The sequence below is a fragment of the Octodon degus genome, unplaced genomic scaffold (genome assembly GCF_000260255.1).
Source record: "Octodon degus isolate 3935 unplaced genomic scaffold, OctDeg1.0 scaffold00068, whole genome shotgun sequence".
Classification (NCBI taxonomy): Eukaryota; Metazoa; Chordata; class Mammalia; order Rodentia; family Octodontidae; genus Octodon; species Octodon degus.
The window spans coordinates 1,469,824-1,493,275 of NW_004524644.1; the positions used below are offsets into that span (position 1 = coordinate 1,469,824).

Here is a 23,452-nt window from a genome sequence, read left to right on the forward strand (position 1 = left end):
ACTATTGTAAGAGAATTCCCAAAAATACTGAAATCATTTCTAAATCTGGCTGTGCAACAGAATCAGCTATAATGGTTTCTGAGATCCTAGACTTTAATGTAGGATCAAAATCTCTACATGCCATGCTTAAAAATCTCTAATTTATTGAAAGTCCCCCAGAATCAGAAAGTGGTTGTGATTGTACGACATCTGGTAACCAAGTACACAACCATTTTATGGATAGTTTATTGCAAAATAGTTAAGACCTGAAATATTTTAGTAATTTAGGAACAACCAAGGGTTAAACTTTTTGGGGAAGAATTCCCTATTAAAAGCCCTCTCTTCACATCTGCTGTGACATCTAAAGTACACAAAATTCAATTTGAAATACTTTCATCCTCGTCATTTCAATAATGGCCATGTAGATCAGCTGATCCATTAAGGCCAACAGTAACCAAATACAGAGTGAGGCCTTCAATAAAAACTTTTCTCTTATAATTTTATTTTTATTCTTCCAAATCTATACAGAGCTCCAGCCTTGTTAACCTTAAAATTTTCTTTTTTACTCAACTTTCCCTAAGAAAGCATTGGCTAGGTGAGTTGCTATTAAAAATCAGGTTAAAATATTAGTTTTGTTAATTAGCATGATTTTTAAAAGGTATCATACTTACATATGTACGAAAAAATGATTATCACCAACTGCACCCTTTTCTACATTTTAGCAACTTATCTAGACTCCCAAATATTACTTTAAAATGTTTTTTTTTTAATTTTTATTATTTATTTATTTTATTTGTGTGTGTGTGTGTGTGTGTGTGTGTGTGTGTGTGTGTGTGTGGCCAGCTCAGCCCACCAGGGGGCGAGGCTGGCTGGCATGTGGTGCTGGGGGATTGAACCACGGTCCCTGTGCTTTGGCCAGCTTCTAAGTAGGTTCTAAGTAGGTGCTTTAGACCACTGAGCCATCTCACCAGGCCTTTAAAATGTTTCTTGGGAGCGTAAGTATTATACAACCTTGGAAATCCTGAGCTTCTCTACTTAAGTGTTTTCCACCAGGGCTGAAGACTCAATATTGAAAGGGGCTGATCTTAGTAAGGCAGCTTCCTCACTGGGTGACAGTCTGATCTAGGTGGGCAACCCCACTGGGACAACTCATGCTGGGATTGTACCTTCCTCAACAGAACCGGTCACAGCAGATGCTAGATCTCTGCGCCGTTCGAGGGCACGCAGAACTTAATATGAACCAAGATCTGCTCTCATGTGGTTTTTCTCTACTGGCTTTGGGGACTCATCTCAGGGAGTTCTTAAAACACTTCAGATGACAAGTTTCCTTCCATCTGAGACAACTCCAATTTTCTTCTACAATTAAAAAAAGTAATTCATCTGATTTTTAGGAAGTATACAGTAGCTGCCTTGTTCTAATAGACAAAAATGCAAAATGTCTGGTTTTTCAGAGCAGGGTATTTTTATCAGCTGAATCCATTTGAGAGTCAAACGCTGAGCTAAATAATGTGCAAATCCTATAATGCTACAGGCCTTGGAAATGAGACAGTTACCAAACTTCCTACTTATATCAATCTCTTCTCTTTTCATAAAACAATTTTGAGAAAAATAAATACATATATTAAGCTGGGCTACTTAGGGTGGGTTGTTTTCAGCAGTTTTAAGCAAATACACGCGTTGTGAACATTGCCCTACATCCGTGCTGCTTAAAGGGGGTCTTACAACCGGCAGCACTGCTATCTCTGGGAGCTGATGAGAAGGCAGACCGCAGGCCTCGCCCAGGCCCTGGGGCCAACTCTGCACGCAGACCCACGGGGGAGCTGCAGGTTGTCAAGATCTGAGAACCACCACCTGACCCAAGTTTTCAGCCTCAACTTTAGTAGCAGCCGATCCTCTGCAATCTACTACGACACGAGCAAGCAATCTCCCTCCCTACTCTATTTCTTCCCCAAATACAGTATGTCTTTAAACCAACTTGTAAGTCTTGTATTAGCATTGAAATTTTACTTTAAAGGCATTGGCTGAGAACCCTTATTTGAAATGATTGAGACCAGAAAAGTTTTGGATTTTAGATTTTTTCAAGTTTTGAGATATTGCATATATAACAAGGTATCTTGGGGAAAAAGTCTAAACATGAACTTCATTTATGCTTCCTAACACCTTTTCTGTGTAGTCTTAAACTAATTTTAGCAAATATCTGTAATGTGTGTTTTGACGGTGACCAGTCATGAAGTCATGTGGAATCTTCCACTTGTGGCATCTTGTCAGTGCTTACAAAGTGTTATATTTTGGAGAATTTCTGTTTTTTCAATTAGGGATTCTCAAGTTATACTCTAGTCTAGAGCTCACTGTTGAGATTCTGATTAAATCTGTCTGTGGTAGGGTCTAGGCAAGAGGAAAAAACAAAGCAAAAACCCAAGGCAATTCTGATGTGCAGCCAGGTAAGAAACATTTTGCTGTATATAGCCACTCTTTTTTCTTATGTATTTGGTACAGGGTCTCACTACATAGTGACTCATAGTGATTGGACTCATAGTGATCCTCCTGTTTTCAGCCTCCCCAGAGCTGGGATTACAGGCATGTGCCACCATACCTGGTCTAGTGACTGGCTCAGCACGCCGGTGGGCAGCCAGCATGGCATGTGGTGCTGGGAGTCGAACCCCAGTCCCTGTGCTTGCCTAAGCAAGCGTAGTCTGCTGAGCTATCTCGCCAGCCCATAGCTGCTCTTAAGTACAAAGGTATTACCAGTAAGTGATAGCACTATGAGAAGCCACACATCAGACTCACCTGGAAGACTTGTTCAGCTACAGGCTGCAGGGCCCACGTCCAGAGGCTCTGACTCACAGGCCAGAGGCAGTGCAAGGAGTCCCTGACTGCATTCTTAAAAAGATCCCAGGCAATACAGACACAGTATTGGGGTAGCACTTTGGGATACCCACATTTACATGGCTGAAGTGTGGCACTCACAAAGCTATCTGAGGAAAAGCACCGATGCCTTTGTCTGAAGGTCTGTTTGTAAGAGCAGGTGAGAGAAGCGCTTTAGATCTGGGCTCTTCCTTGGGGCTGGCAGATCTCAAGCTGCAGCCTTGACTGCAACGGGGTATGGACACAAAGCTTGACTCAGTCTTAGGGCCCAACAGTTCAGTATCCAGCAGTTGCTTAGTAAAGTCCCTGATACTAATGAGTCCAAATAAATCTATCTATTAAAAGTGAAATACAGTGTCTACCTGGCTGTGGTCATAATGACTTTTACAAATAACAGAACTCAGTCAAATAAATATTTTACTTACCAAACCCCACAGAGCACCAGGAGAGGTAGCAGTTATTGTAGCCGCTCTGGGTGTATTGTACATTAAGGCCAGTTCGCCAAAACTCCCACGATTGTCGTAATTACCAACACATCTTCCAACGCCATCACATTTTACATAAATATCAAAGGTTCCTCTGTTGCACATATGTAAATTAGAGGCAAAGGTAATTTAAATAAAATCTCATTGCACTTAAACTATTTCAGAAATGAGTCCTGTGTAGCAAAAGCTTACTTCTGCCCTATCTGCTCTAATAACAATAAAATGGTACGAATATGTATCAATCTGTCCCAGCCAGCAGGAGGAGACCACTAGCTAGACTAGAGTAGGGGCCTATGTGTACTGGAAAAGGGAACCAAACAACACAAATTTAATTTCATAAAATACATGACAAAGATTTAAGACTATATATGTCACATATTGTACTTACAGCATAAGAGCAGTGAGGAGGTCCGGGGGGTGATCAAGTACTATTTTTGTGATCAGAAGAAAATGGTTTGTTTTAAAAAAGAACATAACTATAACAGGTTGGTTAGCTCCTACTCTACGGAACTCACTACAAGACTTTATAATAGCAGGATCAGCCCAATGATTGGCTACCTTCTTTTTTAAATAGACTTTTATTGGAATACAAACAAACTTGTTACTTTATGCACTGTGTATGAGTGGTTTGCTCATACCCGCAGGGGTGAATAGTTGCAACAGAAAAAATTAGTCCACAAAAACCTCAAATATTTACTGTCTGGCTCTTTATACAATCTAGCCCTTAACTTGAGATCAACTCCCAGTCTAGAGATAAAAAGTGATAGAAATTCAAGCTGAATATAGGATCCTTGTCTGTATTTTTTTTTTTTTTTTTTTTTTTTTTAATGTTTTGGCGGAATTGGGGATCGAACTCAGGCCCTTGTGCTTGCCAGGAAAGTGCTTATTCTACTGATCCATTTCCCTGGCCCCGGATCCTTGTCTTTAAAATGTGTAATTTTTCTGTGCCTATTTTTTCATTGAGGGTTGTTTTTTTTTTTTTGTTTGTTTGTTTTGAGGTTGTTTTTATAGGCAAACAAGACTCCACTGTTTGTCCACATTATCCAGGGTCTACATTTGTGCACACTGTCCTTTGAGTAGAAGGGCTGCCTCTCCACATACTGTATTTTATCAGGGAACAGGGCAGCAACCTTGCTGAAGCATCTGAGAAAACACAAAGGGTCTTTGTGGGCAAATGCTCAGCAAAGACAAAACAGAGGGGTGGCGGCAAGAAAGGTGGTGACTTTTAGGATTATGAAAGGATCATAAATAATAGCAAAATAAGAAGGGTAGAAACATAAGATAACACAAAAGATATCAATGAAGAAGAACGAAAACAGTAATTGGGTGTTTAATGTAATTCATGGGCAGAATCACCGTTTTAAGGATACATTCTAGAATTTGCTCCATGGATCAGTTATTTTTCAAACACAAATTGAACTCTTTTATTTATACCAACTATACTTTTGCACCGAAACTGTTCTCTACACTTACCACTGTGAACAGGATCAAATGTACAGCAAAATGCAATGATGAGGACAGCAAACTACCACTTCTATTGAAATTGCATCAGTTTAACTCTTGTTAAAATACTGTGGGCTGATTGTCAATGAGATTTCGTCCCTGATAATGTGAGGCCACAGCAGCACAGTCCCTGGGAAAGGGCTTAGAGGGAGGCCGTGGATGTGGTGGTGAGGGCATCTGCACACTGCCCAGCAGGGTGACCTAAACCAAGCCCTCGCTTCTGTGTGCCTGTTTCCTCTGTGAGTAGTGAACAAACTACATTCAAATATAAGGCAGTTTTGACAATAAAAATAACCTCTGAAGAAACACTACCAACACACTCTATTTAGGGTCCCATAGTCCCCTTCCACTAATCACAGCTGAGTGAATTTCTAAGTTGCTTCACTGATGAAAGCTGTTAATAATACCAAACCTGTAACTCTGATGTACATAGAGGATAACTGGTTCTGTTCTACTTCAAAATCCTGGTGAGTGCCTTGGGAAGAGGTCTCTGGGTACTGGGGATGAGGGAGTGGAGGAGTATGCACAACTGATGTAGGAGACACTGCCACAGAGCCACAGCCAGGAAATAAGGCCGGGGCTTAGAAGAGGTGTGGTTTTAGCAAGGCCTCTCACACCCTGCGCAATGAAGCAAATCCCATCCAATGGTCAGGCTGGGAGTCCATCTACAGAGCTTAGGGATACCCACTGTAATACACAGATGCTTCATCTTCACTTTACAAAAGGAAAGAAATACAGATTCACCCAATACAGCTTCCCTATTTGGTCATTTACCCACCATGCAAAGCACACTGTTCCTGGATGAAGTAAACACAAATTAAATTTTCTGAAATTATAGACTTGCTGTAGCAACGCATACCCCCTTATTTAAATAAAATAGTTTCTCTCTTACAGGGGTGCTTTTTGGGATCAAACTCAGGACCTTACACTTGCCAGGCAGATGCTTATGCCCCTGAGCTCTGGCCCTCTTAAGGAGTTCTTTAAAGACAAATAAAACATTGCACCAAAAGTGTCAAAGACACACACAAACTGTTTGCTACTGCCTGGAAGAGGATGAAGTAATAGGAAGGGAAGACTGACTTTCTTATTGTATGCCCTTTGAAATATCTGAACCCTTAATCATGAGTGTATTTATTTTTCAGTTAAAAAAATCTCATTGGGGCTGGTGAGATGGCTCAGTGGTCTAAAGCACCTACTTAGAACAAGCTTAGCAAATACAGGGACTGCGGTTCAATCCCCCAGCACCACATGCCAGCCAGCGCCACCCCCTGGTGGGCTGAGCTGGCCACACACACACACACACACACACACACACACACACACAAATAAATAAAATTTAAAAAAAAAAAAATCTCATTAAAAATAGTAATACATGGGCTGGGGAGATAGCGCAGCTGAATAAGTGCTTGCTTGGCAAGTGCAAGGGCCTGAGTTCAATCCCCGGCTTCAAAAAAAAAATAGTAATACAGATTAAGTTCCACTCTAATTTCCTAGGCACTGCATTTTAGTTCTATTCTCATTATTTTTTAATTTTTATTATTAATACGCATCTGCTACATACTGTTACATATTGTTTTTCAAACTGAATTCACCAAATAAGGACGCTCATATTAATAACTGAGACTTATAGACTAACCAAAAAGCATCAATTTCTCTATAAACCACGCCTCTTTTCATAATGAACATGGTTCTATCATATGTATTCACAAGTTTTTACTACCAGTTATGCAGTAAGTAGTAAGAATAATGGAGCAATAGCAACTATCATATATTAATGCTTTAGCTGTCACAGGAACCGCTGAGATTTTGTGCAAAATATAGCATAAGTATCAGCAGTCAGGCCAGACAAAACTTACCTATCAATTACATAAAAGTTGTCACCGTCATCTCCTTGATCAATTACATGCTCCCCTTCTTTGACCAATTTTTCAAACATGGCATCTAATACTTGAGACATCTGCTCCTATTTTTAAAAAAGACAAGATACGATCTTTACGCCTATCCAGAACATGCTTTCTTAACCATTTAATTATACTTCTGTAAATGATCTCAAAGCAAGGAAATATTCTTGACATTAGTTTTGTCGGAAAAATAGTGGTCTTCTCTACTATGTACATATGAGATGATCATATATTTACTCTCACACTCAGCATTTAAATAAAAGTAATTAAAATGAGAATATCTATAGTATCATCACTTTAAAATGAAAAATTAACTACCAAACCAACATATACTTAAATGACTAGGTTGGTAAAGAATTATTTGAAATTTCTTTAAAGAGGTCCATTTCTAAAACTTCCCTATTAATCAAGGCTAAAGTTTATATAGAGATAATATAAATATTTGGTGAATTTAGATCTTTAGCCCTCCTGTTGTAGGCAGCTGAATTAGATACATTATAGGCAGTCAGACAGGGACAGGTCCTGAAGGAGACAAGATGGAAGACAAGGTGACTTTGCAACTGGGAAGAGACAGACACTCCCATCTGGGCCACACCTCAAGACCAAGACAAAAAGAGGAAACACAGCTACATACTTCCCTAGGGATGGGCATCAGGGATTGATATTTAAATAGGTATTGATCACCTTGAAAGAGCCCAAATGAGTCACTAGCCCAACCCCCAAAAGGAAGAGACCCTGCCCAGTATTCAGGCCCACTTGCTAAATGACTCACTTCTCCATTTGGTCTGGATTTAACCAATTTTACCTGAGCAATGGTGCTTGTAATCTCACTGGTTGACCATAGTTTTGTCCCACCTCATGCCCCCCTAAGTGAGTTCCTGTGTCTTCTCCACCACCTTAGACCCACCTTACCACATGGTTTTCTTCTATAAAAGTCCCTGGAAGAAACAGCTTCCCGGGGACCACCCACTTGGGGTCCCCCCTCCTGTCCCTCTCTTGGACAAGAGCTTTCTTTCCCTCAAAAAATATACTCTGCTCATAACCTCTTTTTGTTCCTAAAATTCATCATTTTTAGAGAACACAAACTCGTCCCAGGTATCTTTTAGGTTGCGAGGTCAGTTTTTCTCCCTGTATCACTTGGAGGTTCCCAGTACCACTACTTTTTAATTTAGTAAAAGAATAACAGCAAAATAAAAAAGCAAAAAGTGACTATGACAAATACTGTCACTGTTCTGTCATTAATGTTCTCTTTAAAAAGCAATTATCTTCCTTACTAAGACGGGCCAGCAAGATTAAAACTATTATTCAACCACTAAAACCATAAATTTTTCATCTAAGTGTGGGTGTCAGGCTCCAGGATAAACTTCAGCTAAACTTTTCCTCTAAACAAACATGCCAATTCAGACCCTTGAACAACAGAAAAGTAGATTTGATTTGGAGAAACTACAACACTGTTCTGGAGGATTACATGTTTTACTACTTTTAAGTTCTAAGGTCTTGGTCAAGTCACCCTCTGTGGGTATAAAGGAGGTGTAACACTAACTGTCCTTGCCAAAATCAATTATTATAATCAAATCAAGGGGTTAATAATAGAACCAAAGGGGACAGGAAGATACAAGCAGAAAACAACGTCTGAAGAAACAAGATACTTCACACCAGTAACAAACAGGCCACATGTGATTTTTTTTTTTTTTTTCCTGAGATTGCATTAAAATGCTGCAGGAAGTGTGAAGTGGTAGGGCAGAAGGAAGGGGCAGCTCAAGGAGGAAGGCCTCAGAGCAGCGTGGGCTAGCAAGGCCCAGGAAGCAGTCCAGGCCCGATGCGCCACACAGCATGGCTTAGTGGACCACTAGGAAGCTAAAGCCTGAACTATACTTGGTTGGATCAGGGAAGAAGCAAACTACTAGGCTGCAAACAGGTGGGATGGTTTAAATATCTGCTGGGATCAGCTGATACCTTTCTTCAAAATTTCTCTATAGGCTATGAACCAGCCAGCAGCTATGTGTTTGCCTGCCTCTTCAGAGAGGAGAGATCAGGAAGGAATAAAACAAACCGGAGAGAGCTCAGACACACACCAGGAGTCCTGCTGCCCTAGAACCAAGAGGTTCAGGGGCTGGGACCCAGCATCACCCTGCATAATTCAGGTCACGCTGCTCGACCTGCCTCACTACTTAGAGCTCCTTCTCAGCTTTCTACTGTCTCTCTGGCCACCTACAAGACTAAGATGAGATAAGCAAAACAACAGCTCATGAGACTGCGGTGTCAGGAATAGCAGAGAGCATTTTCAAGGCTCTACTTTGTGTACCTAGAGATATAAATTGATGACACTACACTGACAGGGGAAAGGAATGTTTTAAAAGAGTGAAAGTATTTAAAACATGATTGCCAAAACTTTTCCCTTGAAAATGGACTTTTTGAGCAGACACACTGGGCAGAGCGCCTCCACATTGCTATCCCGCGTCCCTGCTGCCATGTCCCCACCGGCTGGGCACTCCCAGAACCCCCCCCCCCGGCCCCCCGCAGGGTGTGATAGGGTTTGCTCTTATTGTTGCAATTTCATGGAACCACCATTAAGTTTTAAAAAAGTAAATAAAAGGGTAACAATACAAACTAAATCAAAGCTGCAGAAGAAGTCAATGAAGAAATGAAAAAAGATAAATGCTCCAGAGAAAATAACAGAAAACAAAAGAAAGGAAATGAAGAAAAATGGAACAAATTTTTCAAAAGACACAGGTTTGCAGGTGGAAGGACACACTAAAATATTTGCCCAGGACAACTGAAGACCAAAACATCCCACACAAACATGCCATGATACATTCTTTGAACACCAAAGTTTAAAGATCTCCAAAGTTTGGTGTAGCGGGGAGAGCAACTTAAAGACAAAAAATTCTTCACTTTTCCCAAAATGAAGAGAAACACAATTAGGAATGAAGGGAGAAACTGGGCGTGGCGACACTGCCTGTGACCCCAGCACTGAGAGGTCAAGGCAGGGGATGCCTGTGAGTTGGAGGCCAGCCTGGGGGAATCCTGAGTTCAAGGCCAGCCTGAGCTACACAGTGAAACCCTGTGCAAACTGAGATGAGGTACCACTGTTGATCACATGTCAGATTTTAAAAAGATCGAATGTTAGGATAACACCATCTTAAAGATGGCATGTGTAAGAGGCATTCTCACACAAATTATGATGACAGGGGAAAATGAAGAAAACTATACACAAAGCAAACTGACAACATTTAATAAAATTGCAAATGCATATGCTCTCCCACCTCACTATTCTCTTCCTATAACATTATTTTGTAGATACTTCTGAAATGACATACGCCAGCATTTTTCTCCGCATCACCATTAACAGCAAAAGACTGGAATAAAAACTGGGAAAATACAAAGTGGACTAAAGCGCCTGCTTAGGCAGACACAGTGGCCAGGGTTCGATCCAGCCTGACATGCCGGGGGCGCACTGAGACAGCAACTGAGACTGGGCATGGTGGCATGTGCCTGTAATCCCAGTGCTGGGGTGGCTGAAAACAGGAGGATCACTAGGAGTGTAAGCTACTTGTGAGACCCTGTGGACCCTGTCCTAAATACAGAAAATAGAACAAAACAAACAAAAAAAACTGGGATAATACATCTGGGTAGATCCATGCCCAGTTGCTCTGCAGCTCTACAAAGCATGAGGGAATTTTCAGACTTCCCCCTTTTTGAGGAGTTCCTGGTGGTGGCGGGACTCTCAGAGAGGTGTATCTGGGATATTGGTAAACCCGCTGGGGTGCGCGGGGTGGGGGGAGCAAGGAAAGGGGCCATCTGGGTAAGAAAAGAAGGGCCTCCTGTGAAGACATCAGCCACCTCTGTCACACTGATGAGGCCACTTCATCAGTGGGGTCTGGCACCAGAACAGCTGGGGAGAAGCTGTGTGGGGATGTTAGTACCAGGTAAGACATGCCTGACCATGAGTGCATCTGGTAGGGACAGCGCTCCTCTGCAGACACAGGAGGTGCTTTCACCATGGACATGTTCAGGTTTAGGTTTTCCATCAAAATGCTGAAAAAAGGGCTCAGTTGTTTGAGCTGTGCTGCCAGCACCCAGAGGTGTGCACAGATGCTTCCGGGACTGAGTCTAAATAGCTCACTTTAATTTTATCTGCAAAGTACATTTTCTCCATTAAATATCAAGATTAATGGAAATAAATGTGCTCAGAGAGACTGCACATGTAAATTTCATTAAAAAACTGTAGAAGAACTGGGCGTGGTGGCGCACACCTATAATCCCAGCACCCAGGAGGCTGAGACAGGAGGAGTGTATGAGTTTGAGACAGACCTGGGGGCTACAAAAGTGAGCACAAAGCTGGCCCAAACTGCATAGCAAGACTCTGTCTCAAAAACAAACAAACAAACAAACAAACAAAAAAAAAAAAAAAAACCACTGTGGAGCAGCTTTAGATTCATAGCAGAACAGAGAGAAATGTACAGATTCCTGAGGGCTCCCTGCTCCTGGACAAGCGCCAGCACCCCCATATCAACCTCCCCCACCCAAGCGGTACATCTGTTAAACCCTGATGAACCCACACTGACCTAGCATTTATTAGCTTCAATCTCGGTGTTGCGCATTCTCAGAATGGACTAATGAAGAACACATATCCACTATTACAGCATCACAGAGAACAACTGCCCTAACAATCCCCCATCCCATGCCTATTTCTTCTTCCTCTGTACGTCCTAGTGACCACTGAGCTTTCCATTGTCTCCCCACAGTCTGCCCTTTCTAGAATGTCATACAACTGGAAACATTATGTAGGTCTTTCAGATTGGCCTCTTTCACCTAGTAACAGGCATACAGGGCTCCTCTATGTCTTTTTCTGACTTGACAGCTCTATCTCAGTGCAGAGGAGATGTTCCACTGTTCATCCATCCATCTCTTGAAGGATATCTTAACCACTTTCGAGTTTTGTCAATTACAAATGGAGCTGCTACAGACGTCTGTATGCAGGTTTTTGCACCAAGTTTTCAACCCCTTTGGGTAAAAGCCAAGCTGTATGACTGCTGGAACATGTGGGTACAAGGACAGTTCAGTAAGAAACTGCCAAACTTTCTGAAGAGGCTGTACCATTTTGCATTCCCACCAGCAATGGGGGAGAGTGTCTGTTGCTCCACAGCTTCTCAAGATTTGGTATTGTCCATGTTTTGGCTCTAGCCCTTCTGACAGGTGTGTGGTGGCGGGGCCTGGTTTACATCTTCCTGATGCCACATGAAGTAGCTCATCTTTTCATATGCTCTCTTGTCATTTGTATATCTTATCTGATGAGGGGTCTGTTAAGGACTGTGGTCCACTTTAAAATCAGGTTGATTCCTGTTAAATATTAAGAGCTCTTTGTGTATTCTGGGTAACAGATGCATCTTACAAATGTTTTATTAAATGCTGTAGTTTTTTATCCTATTCACACTGCCTTTGGCAGCACAGAGATTTTTAATTTTAATGAAGCTCACTTATCAATTCTTTTACATGTTGTGCCCTTGTGGCAAATTTAAATAAGTCACCACCATTCCTAGCTCATCTAGCTTTTCCCCTGCCTTACTTTGAAAGAGTTTCATACACTCATGCTTGTGGTTCAGTTTGAGCTATTTTTTTGAGGGGTGTGAGGTCAGTGTTGCGATTCATTTTCGTTTTTTCAGGAGAGGTCCAGTTGTTCCAACACCACTTGTTGCATAGATCGTCCCTGCCGCACTGTTTTATTTCTGGCCCTTGTAAAGCTCAGTTTGTTGAGGTCAAGTGGTTTCTGGGCTCTCGGGTCTGCTCCAATGGTCGGTGGATGCATCTTTTGCCAACATCACGTTGTTTGGATTACCATTACTTTATACTACCCATTCTGATGTTTGTCCCTTGAGGTTGTAGTGCCTATTCTCTCTCTTTTCTTTTTTTTCTCTCTCTTTTTTTTTTTTTTTTTTTTTTTTTTTTTCCTATTCTGTCTTTGGCTTCTCCAGATTTATCTATTCTGGATACGAACTACAGAAACAGTTTGTCAGTATCTACAAACTGGAGTATTTATTGTGATAGTGGTGAAGCTACGATCGAACTGCTAAGAACATCTATGGAACATCTCTCCATTTCATTTAGTCCTTCGAGGTTGGTCATTTTCCTCACAGAGCTCTTGTACATATTGTTGTTAGATGCATACCTAAGTATTTCGCTTCTGGGATGCTAATGTAAAGAGTATCATGTTTCTAATTCTAATTCTAATTCTAATGCTACTTGCTCCTGTTGTTATACTGAAAAGTGACTGGCTTTTATGTGTTATTATTGTACCCTACAACCTTGCTGTAATCACTTTTTTAGCTCGGGGAGATTTTTTTTTTTTTAACTCTTAGAAGTTTGTTGTTTACATAATCACATCATTGGTGACCAAAGACAGTTGCAGTTCTTCCTTGTGACTCAGTATGCTCTTTATTTCCTTTTCTTAGCTTACTGTATTAGCTAGAAGTTCCAGGATAAAGCCGAAAAGGAGGGATGAACGGGAACTACACTTTTTTTAACGGCAGTAAAATACAGATTACACAATTCATAACTTAAAAAGTGAACAATGCAGCACCCGTGAATGCACTGTATTTCCAAAACAGTTTTATTACTCCAAAGGAAACTTGTTAAGCAGTCACTTGCCATTTTTATGTACTCTTCCCCCTAGAAACCACCAATAGGCTTTCTTTTGTTGTTCTTTGTTTTGTTTTTTTGAGACGGGCTTGTTATGTATGTAGCTCAGGCTGGCCTTGAACTCATGATGATCCCCTGGCTTTAGCCCACTCATGTTTTCTTTCTCTACAGATACACCTATCGTGGATCTTTCAATATAGCACAATTATAAAATACGTGACCTTTTGTACCTCGTCTATCTCCAGCCCTTATTTTCCTTTGTAATAATGACAGTTATCCATCCTAGTGGGGATGAAGTGCTGCGTTTCATGGCAGTGTTGACCTGCACTTTCCTTGCAACTAACCAGGTTGAGAATTCATTTGTTTGTGGCCACCTGAGTATCTTTGCTAGAGAATGTACTCTGCCCATTTAAAAACTGGATTTTGTGTTTGTGATACTGAGTTGTGTTATTTACATATTTGGGGCTTTAGAGCCTTATCAGATGTATGACTTACAAACACTGTCTTCCATTCTGGAGGCCATCATCAGTGTTTTTAGTTGTGTGCTACGATATCTAAAAATACTCATTTGTCTCTTTGTGTTTTTTGGTCTTTAAGAATTCAAGGGGGGCCCAGCCCTAGCTCAGTTCTTTGGGGCTGGAGAGATGGCTCAGTGGTCTAAAGCACCTACTTGGAACAAGCTTGGCAAAGCACAGGGACCGCGGTTCAATCCTCCAGCACCACATGCCAGCCAGCCGCGCCCCCTGGTGGGCTGAGCTGGCCACACACACACACACACACACACACACACACACAATAAATGTTAAAATAAAAAAAAAAATTAAAAAAAAAAAAAAAAAGAATTCAAGGTCATGAACACTTACTACTCTTTTAAGAGTTTCATAGTTTCAGCTGCAATGTTAGGCCTTTGATCCATTCTTGGTTAATTTCACTATGTACAATACACAGGAGTCCAACTGGGCCCTTTCGTGCGGCTATCCAGGTCCCAGCACCATGTGTTACACAGGCTTTTCTTTCCTCCGTGCACAGGCTTCACACGCGTGCTGAAAAGCATTCGCTCAGAGATCCATCAGCTTATGTCTAGCCTCTCAATTTTACGCTAGTGCTCCACGCGTGTACCTTGATGCTACCACCACACTCTTTACCACTGTAGCTTTACAGTAAGCTTTTAATTTGTGAAATGCGAGCCTTGCAAATTTTGTTCTTGTTCATTATTGTTTGGTCATGTGGAGCGCCCTGTTATGCATCCAATTTTAACAATGTGGATGACAACAGAAGGCATAGCTGAGCTCTACCATACATAAAGGTTACCACTTTAAACTTTTATGAATAATACTAATAAAAATAATTTTAAAAGAGAATAGGGCCTCTCTATAGGCAGAGAGATATTCCAGCAAGGAACCTATGTCCACATAGCTCTCTGGAATCTGGCATGTTGTTAAGTTAAAAAATAATAGGACAGGACACTAAAGATTTTGCTGCCACCATTTTTCTTTTAAAGACTATTTGGCCAAGCAATGGCCGTGACTCATCCACATGGCTGACACTGACAAAGGTTCTACAATCTGAGGTACAGGAGCTCAGGACAAATCCTGAGGGGATTTCACTGACCTTATCAGATCCAAAAGCTACAACTCTTGGTGCACAGGTCCTGCTTTACCTTGGTCTTAACCATCCAGCAGAAAAGTATAAAAACGAAGTATAAGAAGTAAAGCCATGGTGTTATGTTGAGCTGTAGGAGACTCAGGTCAACAATTTCTGACATTGCCAGTCAAGCAGAAGACCCAATATTATTATGGACTACTGGACTCTTTTAGAATATTTTCCTGAGTTAACACACCTATAATATTCAAATGATGGAACTAAACAAAAAAGGGGCTGCAGATGAATATCCATTTTGTATTTGTGTATTCAAAATGGTTAGGATAAACATTCTCTTAATAGAGGGATTTGTTCTAATAGTGCTTATAAGTAGGATATCATGTCTGCATCTTGTACAGCAAATAACCACTAGGAAGAGAGTATGCAATATGTTAAATATTGAAACTGTCCTACCAATTTGATTTGAAACTCTCATTGCTAGTTGTTTCTCAATAAAATTATGGGAAAAAAATAAAAATGATGATGACCTTCAAAAAAAAAAGAATTTATTTGTATCTGCTTACATAACCCTGGAAAAGTACCCATTATAGTGCTGAAAGAACGTGACTAGTACTGAGAACATGTGTTCCTGGGAGACAAGTGGAGGGGAGCTTTCTTTTCCCTACCTCTTGTTCATTTAGAGTTTTTGTGTCTGTTGATTACAGTGTCATAACTTGAAAACAAACTGGACAGAAAATACAATTTTGCACCTTCGTGTGGGCTAAGAAAACCTATGAAAGAGCCAGAACCAGGTCTGCAGGAAGTGATTTGCATCCCTTCCCTAGGTCTCTGTGTGAGCTCTGGCACCTGCCTGTGGGCCAGCAGCCAGGCTAAGGAGGAAGCCCGTGTGGCAGGAGACAGACTCTTGATGCGGTGCTAATTGGCCCCATGGGGACTCTTCTACCCAAATGACTTCATCCACTCAGGCAACATATGGTCACCTATCAGAATTCTGAAGGTTGATTAAATGGCTTACTAATACTCTGCTTCACTTGTTATTTATATTTTGAGTCTTTGGGGCAGGCAGGAGGAACATCAGCTTTATTTATTTGTTCTAATTCTAAATGTGAAATGATGGGAAAAAAAGATTACCTGCATTTTAATCAAATAATACAGTTTCCAAATTCTAAAGCTGAAGAATTCATACATGGATATTTGAAAAGTAAAATTCTTGATAAAATATAGAAAAAATATCTTTTAAAATTTCTCTGTGACAGGTGTCCTTCTAGTCAACCAAAATGTAATTTCCTCATAATTATGCACAGAATGAAAAGAACCTAGGAAATACTTAATATGCAAGGGCTTATCAACATGACTGACAACCAGTGGAGGAAACCCACATCAGATCCTCTACAGGAGCAAATTCAAGACCGAGCTTAGTAAAGAGCTTTGACTCACTTCAGGAGTAACAATTACTCCATATAAATGAAAGCGCCTATCATATAGCATAGGAAAATTATTTGTTAGCCTCAAATTAGAAATATTTCAGAAAGAAAATGGCCTACTGATTCAAGCATTAAAATATTCATGAAAAGAATATCTTCAAAGATTTTAATAACTGTAAATGCTATAGTTTAAGACATGAATATACAGTAGTCTTACAGGGAAAAAATATTCTAAGGTCTACCTAAGTACAAGGTTTTCAAAGCAAATAATGACTTCAGGAAATCCAAATGAGATGGGAGACACAAAGCCACACTTATTCCTCTCAATAATTACTGTGCTATTTCCTTTCCTTCCGGTTTTCCTTCCCCACAGTCGCTACCTTCCTAGACCTTCTCACTAGACACCCACAGTCCTCCGAGGCATTTTCCTTGAGGTCCCACTTAGAGGACCCACCGAGTACTAAGCCATCAATTCTACACATCACTTTCTGGCTAGCTTTTTCTCTTCTGCCTAACTCAGGCCCATTCTTCTCCCTAGATGATGGCCTAGCGTCCCTGTTGGCTCCATACTTCCTTCTTGCCCATGTGCCTATACCAATGTCCCTTCCACTTCATGCTCTACACCACCACCAAAGGGAACTTAGGAGATGTGACTGTGAGCCTCTGTTCAAAACTCTTTCCACTGTGCTTATTGGATGTGTCTCACACCACAACTTGACATTCAAGAAAGGTCCTCCAAAGACAGGACACCCATGTCTTAGCTGCCATCACTAGATGGTATCTGTTGGAAGCTCCAGGGGTAACAGTCTATGTCTTTTGTCCACTTGCAGTTTCCTCTTTGTTTTCTGAGGCAGCTCAGTGGTCTCACTGGCTTGGTGAATTCTAAGGGTAGCCTAAGAGACAAAATACCTCCTGGCCACATGACAGTATCTATCATCAGCATGCTTTGTATGAATACATGCATTTTGTTTTGTTTTCTGATTGTTTTAAAGGGTCTCTTCTCAGGCTGGCTTCAAACTCATGGTGATCCCCCCCCCCCCCCGCGCGCCTTCAGCTTCCTGTGTACTGCGATTACAGGTATGCGCCACCATCCTAAGCTCAAATATATGTGTTTGTAACCCTCATCAAATTATAGGTCAGGAGGGACAAGAACTAGGTCTCACCTTCTTGGTGGTCATCAATACCTTATTCAAGCCTTGAAACATAGTAAGTAGTCAAGAAATTGGAGATAAGCTACACGACAGGCAGATTATATGCAATGAAAGTGTAAATTAACTAAAATGCATTTAGGTACTGAAAATGATGTTATAAAAAACAAGGATCCTACTTAAAATATGAGCTTACCTTAAAGCCTTCGTTCTGCCATGTTTGGGACTAAATTTCTTACTCCAGGCAGTAATTTGGTAAGTTAAATAAATGTTTACTTTTTTATGGCCTACATCATCTCTAAAAAGATTTGAAATAGTATAGAAATAAATTAAGCTGGTTTGAGTTCAAATTTAAAAAGCAATCTTTTGGAAACTACTATGTAAATATGTTTGCTTCTTCTCTAGAAAGCATTCAGTAATAACAATTCACAGTTTGCCCCCTAATAAACTAGTTCATAAAATATATATTAAAAAATTTTAAGAGCAATAAAGAAAGACTAAAAGGATCTTACATTTATATGATCACTTCAATTAAGATACCTTTTGAGACTGTACTAGCAAAAGTTGACTTAAGTTTTAAATGCAAACATAATTTCACAATGCTTTTATAGAGTTAAAACTGAAATAGCAAGGAAAAACAATTTCACTTGGAGGATAGAATGGGCGACATCCCAGGAAAGTGTAACTAGCAACTATTTCATTCAAGCTTTTTATCCTTAGCACACAGAAACAAGAATATCACCGCTTAGTCACTGCTTGAGTAGTAAAACAGTGGTTCAGTGAACAGAAAAGCAGACAAACAAAGTAACACATGGCAGCACTGACATACTGAGCTGGATCATTTTCACAAGTAGCTGTGATCCTGGGTACTCAGACTGGGCCCGCAGGTGCCAATGGTACCTGGGCTTTTGGGAAAAGGTACGTTCTTGGGCCTCCCACCAGGCTGGCTGAGTTCAAATCTACATTGTCATAAGCTTCTCTGATCAGATACACACACATTAAAACTGGGGAGGCATTGTTCTCGGTGTCCTCTGAAATTCTCCCATGGGAAGTCCTAGTCCAAAAAGAGAGATGCTTTCATGGAATCCCATTCCTGAGCGTCAAATGAAGGACCGAGTGAAGAGCTGGCTGATGTGTGCGTATGGAGCAAAAGAATTAAAACTCAGTTGATGCTGGCCTTAGACAGCGTCTGACCCACAGGTGCTGGGCAATGACGTAGGTCCCTGTTTTCTTGGCACTGACCTGCTGCGATGGGCCTCAATCAGTGTGGGTGAAGAGCAATGCATATTGGTGTCACTCTAGAAAGCTGCCTTGTCTCCAGGAAGGTGTAACTCTGTGCAAGGTTCACTGTTACTTTTAACAAGGCCTGAGTTACACAACATTTCAATGACATCACTTAATTACAAACAACAAATCTATCCAAAAATCACATTATTATATATACTTAAGTATGAAAAAGTAACTCAAAGCATCCTGGTTTTAGTCCCATGTCTTCTTTTTGAGATCTTAGTACACATAGCAAGATTTGACTGGCATATGCTACCTAAAGAGTGAGACAAAGATGGAAAAAACATCATTTTTTTTCTGTCGCAGCCCCCAGAAATGCACAGAGGAAGTGACTGATGCACCTTTGACATGGTGAGCTCAGCTCCGTTCTGTCAGACAAACGTGGACTCCGAGATGGACATACCAGCTTGAAATGTGCAGGCCTAAAAACCAGGGTGCTTACGTCACAACTTGGAGTCCATGTTCACATGGCACAAACACAAATGATATTATACAGCAACAGAGACTTTAAAGGGTGTAAGCACGACCTAATATGGAAGAACGGGTTATCTCCTCAAACAGGGCCCTTTTAAGAGGACTGTGCTTGAAAAAGGAGTGGGGCTTGATTTAATGCCCTCCTCTCTAGGGCAGCAGGTTGGCAAGTAGAAGATGTGAAGTTTGACCCATCACCCCAAAGTCTGAGTACTTTACAAAAGTCCACTCCACTTTTACATTGAAACATGAAGTTCTTTCTGAAAGGACTATATTGCAAGAACATGCAAATCTATTATCAAAGAAGCAGAACACTGAGACCAAGCCTAAATCTGAACATTTTTACTTACACTGACAATGGCTATCTTAGAAGTCCCCAAGACCAGATCCTTCAAAATCTTTAGAAAACAAAATATCCTCCCACCTTAAGGAAGCCAAGTAAAATGTTACTTTTAAAGTAAAACACTGAATCTGTATTGAAAAATCAAATATAACTTGTAGTGCTAGCTGTTGGGAGGGGGAACCTACGCAACCTGCAAGTGCCCACTGGACACGTGAAGTAAGCAGGACTGTTCTCTTCTGACCACTGCTCAGAGCTGTGCAGCACACAAGGACAAGACCGCAACCTCCCCACACAGCCCAGGCCTCTCCTGGCTCTGGCCCTGTGTGACCAGAAGCTCAGAGCTCCTCTCTTCCAGAGCAGTGCGCTGCACGTGCCTCTGCCACCATCCCAGGGTGACATCAACTTGAAAAGAAGACAGAATTCAAACCTCTGTACAGTTCTGGGCCCTGGCAATAAAACAACCATTTATGTTCCTAAGAATTCTCTTACCGGATCCAGGTTCTTAAACAGCAGGATGTCTTTGCAAGCTTCTTGTAATCTATTTCTTTGATCGTCGGTTTTTGGATGTATAATCTAAAAAACAACAAATTAAAAAATACAAAAACAAAGTTGTTAGCACCAATCAAAATCTAACAAAAGTCAACAGGAAAGCTGGAAGCATTGGTGCTCAAGTTTGGTAAGCGCAGATTCACTTTAGATGACGAGTCACCATCCAACCACTCAGTAGAAGAAAGTAACTAAGTTGTATCCAGGGAGTGGTGTGTGTTCATCCATGTAGCATCTGAGTGTCTTTCAGGAGTGTTCCCCCAGGTTAGCAAGTTCATTCTGCAAAGGTATATGATTGAGAGACTCCAAAGTTCCCAGCCAGGAGGGACAAGCATAAGAGGACAACCTCGGCAGTGACAATTTACACATTATCTTTATGCTATTTCTCCTAATTTTAATAGTCTTTCAGAATGTAACTCTATTCCTTTGAAATTTCGTAATGTCTCCAGAAGCAAGTAAATCCTTAAATGTAGCAAACAGGCACACTGCATTCCTACAGCCTCCCTATTTTATTCTATCTGGGTGAAGATGGAAGAATGCGCTCTGCAGGAGCGGCCTGCCAACTCTGTGACTCTGCAGACTCCAGTGCCTTGCACATGCTAAGTAAGCACTCTATCCCTGAGCTATTAAGCCCAGCCCCAAAAGGCCCAATGTGTTGCCGACATTGGTAGTTTGTAACTATGAAATGAGTTAGAGAAAAAAAGAGATAGTCCTAAATGCAGGCATGCAGCTGGTTTCCTGGACACCTATATATCACCTTCTCTTATTCCAGTATTCATTTAAAGTGACTACCGCAGCTAATGAAGAGGATCCTAGCCTCTTCTGTCACCAGCTAGAATCAGCCATCAGTGAGTTTATACCCAAAATATATTAAAACTTACAGGGTGGCAGGGGATGTAATTCACGAGTAAGTGTACTTGCTGAGCATGTGTGAAGCCCTGGGTCCAATTTCCCAGAAACAGAAAACACACAAGGGATAATTTAAACTAATGTATTAGACAGCTAAAAATTAATGAAATTATGAGCTAGAAAAGAACTAAGGAGTTCTTTTATACAAGTATGTGCACACTATTTCACGTATCATGTATTATTTTAGACTACTTGTATTAGTGACAGAAGTCACTGCATTGTGTCTAGAAGGGTGAGGGACAACTAAACCTTTGTTTACTATCTAACTGATGGCTCCCCAAACTAGAGTCTAAGGTGACAGACTTAGAATGAATGTGAATATGAAAAGTAGAAACTAATGCCCTGTCCCATTGCTGAAATCTTTAAAGAAACCTTTAAAATTCAGACTTTAAATCATACCAACCAAAATCCACTTTTCCCTATTTTGAAAAAGAAAAGCTAATATAATCAAACAAACAAACAAACAAAAAACACCTGGTACCTCTCACTTCACAAAATCCATCCAGAACCTGTGAATGAAGCAGGGGCCAGTGTCTGCCTACTGATGGGTGCTTGTCCTTGGACAGAGGACCCCTGACTTCACGTGGGCCACAGGTCTTCCCAGCTTTCTCCTCCCTTCGCTCCCTACAGTAGCCCTTACACAGAAGCCTGACTTCTTCTTTTTCTCTTTCCTGCTGCTTCTGTTCTTATCAATCAGTCCTTCCAAGCTCTCTGACTCCGGATCCCACCTCTACTGCTACTGGTCACTGCTGCCCTGCGTCTGCTCCCCTGCTCCCTCTCTTGTTCCTCAGAACCCCGCCCCTCTCTGTCACCCCACACTCCTAAGGTCTCCAATCCCCAACCCTGCACTCTGATCTTGGCCCAGAGGCCACTCTTCTACCTCTAAAGCCCAGTCTTTCCCCAATGAGCTTTGCATATTCTATATAAGGGATCTGTTTCTAGAGCCACCATTTCAGTAATATCCAAAATATGTTTTCTGTTATACTAGAGGTCAATTTAGATAGTATTAAAATTTATTTTTGATTTCAAGATTAAATCTTGTCTGTTAAACACTCACGTAGCACTTCCTAGTTGGCAAGTGCTGTCCTACAGGCCCTACAAACAGGAATTCATTTTGTCCTAGCACAACCCCAGGAACTGACAGGTAAGAAAAGAGACCTCCCATGTGAACTGCCTAGTGCCAGGCCCCTAAACTACAGAGGAGGCTTCACCAGCAGGAAGGTCAGGCTGTGTTCCAAACCAGGGGTCAGCGAACTACACCTCATGCAAACCTGGTTTTGCATGGCTTCCAGGCTGAGAATGGTTTTACTTTTTCTAATGACTTTAAAAAAAACAAAAAACAAAACAAAACAAAACAAAACAAAACAAAACAAAAAACAGACAAACCTGAACAGGCCAGATAGCTCAGTGGACTAAAGCACCTGCTTAGGCAGAGAGTAGTGGCATGGGATTCGATCCCCCAGTGCAGTGCAGACCCTGCCCCCGGGGCGTGCTCAGATGCGATTGAGATTGGGCATGGTGGCACATGCCTGTAATCCCAGTGCTAAAAAGGGGATTGAAATTGGGCAGGGTGGCACATGCTGGTAATCCCAGGATTTGGGAGGCTGAAAACAGGAGAATCACCATGAGTCTGATCTACATAGTGAGACCCTACAGATACTGTACTAAATACATTTAAAAAAAAAAACCCAGTATCTCCTGATGCACGTAAATTATATGAAATACAAATCCCCGTGTCCATATATAGTTTTAGTGTCATGCGGATGTGCTCTTTCATTCCTGCATTATCTGTGGCTGCTTTCAAATAACTGCAGCGGAGGTGAGCAGCTGCAGGAGACCATAGGACCCGAGCCTGAAATACTCATCCTGAAAACAGCAAATTTTCAGGGGGGAAAAAAAAACTACCAAAATAGCCTGTCAACTCTTACTCTAAATCTCACCTACCTTCAATAAAAATAATTAGAAAGCTAATTAATAAATAAGGTGTACTGAGGAATGTTCTTTAAAGAACACTGTATCTGTTACCCAACAAAATTCTGTGCAAGATTTTTCGTGTTTGCGCAATCTATTCTCTAAAGAGAGCTGAAAGGCATCTTTCACAACAATCGGAACACCCCATTCTCCAGCTCTGGACCTCAGCGGGCTCCAGTCCTGCATGGAAGTAAATCCGCAGTCCTCCCTTCTCGGCTTCCTCAGCCGCCGGCAGCACTGCTGCTTCCACCCGCACCCTCTCGTGTTTGCTGCTGCTGCTCCTGCTGCTGCTGCTCCTCCTGCTCCTGCTCCTGCTCCTGCTGCTGCTCCTGCTCCTCCTCCTGCTCCTGCTCCTGCTCCTCCTCCTGCTCCTGCTCCT

At 41.4% G+C, this 23,452-nt stretch overlaps 1 protein-coding gene across 1 annotated transcript in view; it reads right to left on the bottom strand.

Moving 5' to 3' along the window:
* The window catches only part of Prkar2b (protein kinase cAMP-dependent type II regulatory subunit beta), a 73,515-nt gene that overhangs the window by 11,431 nt on the left and 38,632 nt on the right, over nucleotides 1–23,452 (bottom strand). Inside the window, exons 5-7 of the mRNA XM_023719495.1 lie at nucleotides 20,137–20,220; nucleotides 6,689–6,795; nucleotides 3,270–3,423 (exon numbers count right to left, since the gene is read on the bottom strand). Coding sequence (XP_023575263.1) covers nucleotides 3,270–3,423; nucleotides 6,689–6,795; nucleotides 20,137–20,220 — 345 coding nt within the window. The remainder of the gene's footprint in view (nucleotides 1–3,269; nucleotides 3,424–6,688; nucleotides 6,796–20,136; nucleotides 20,221–23,452) is intronic.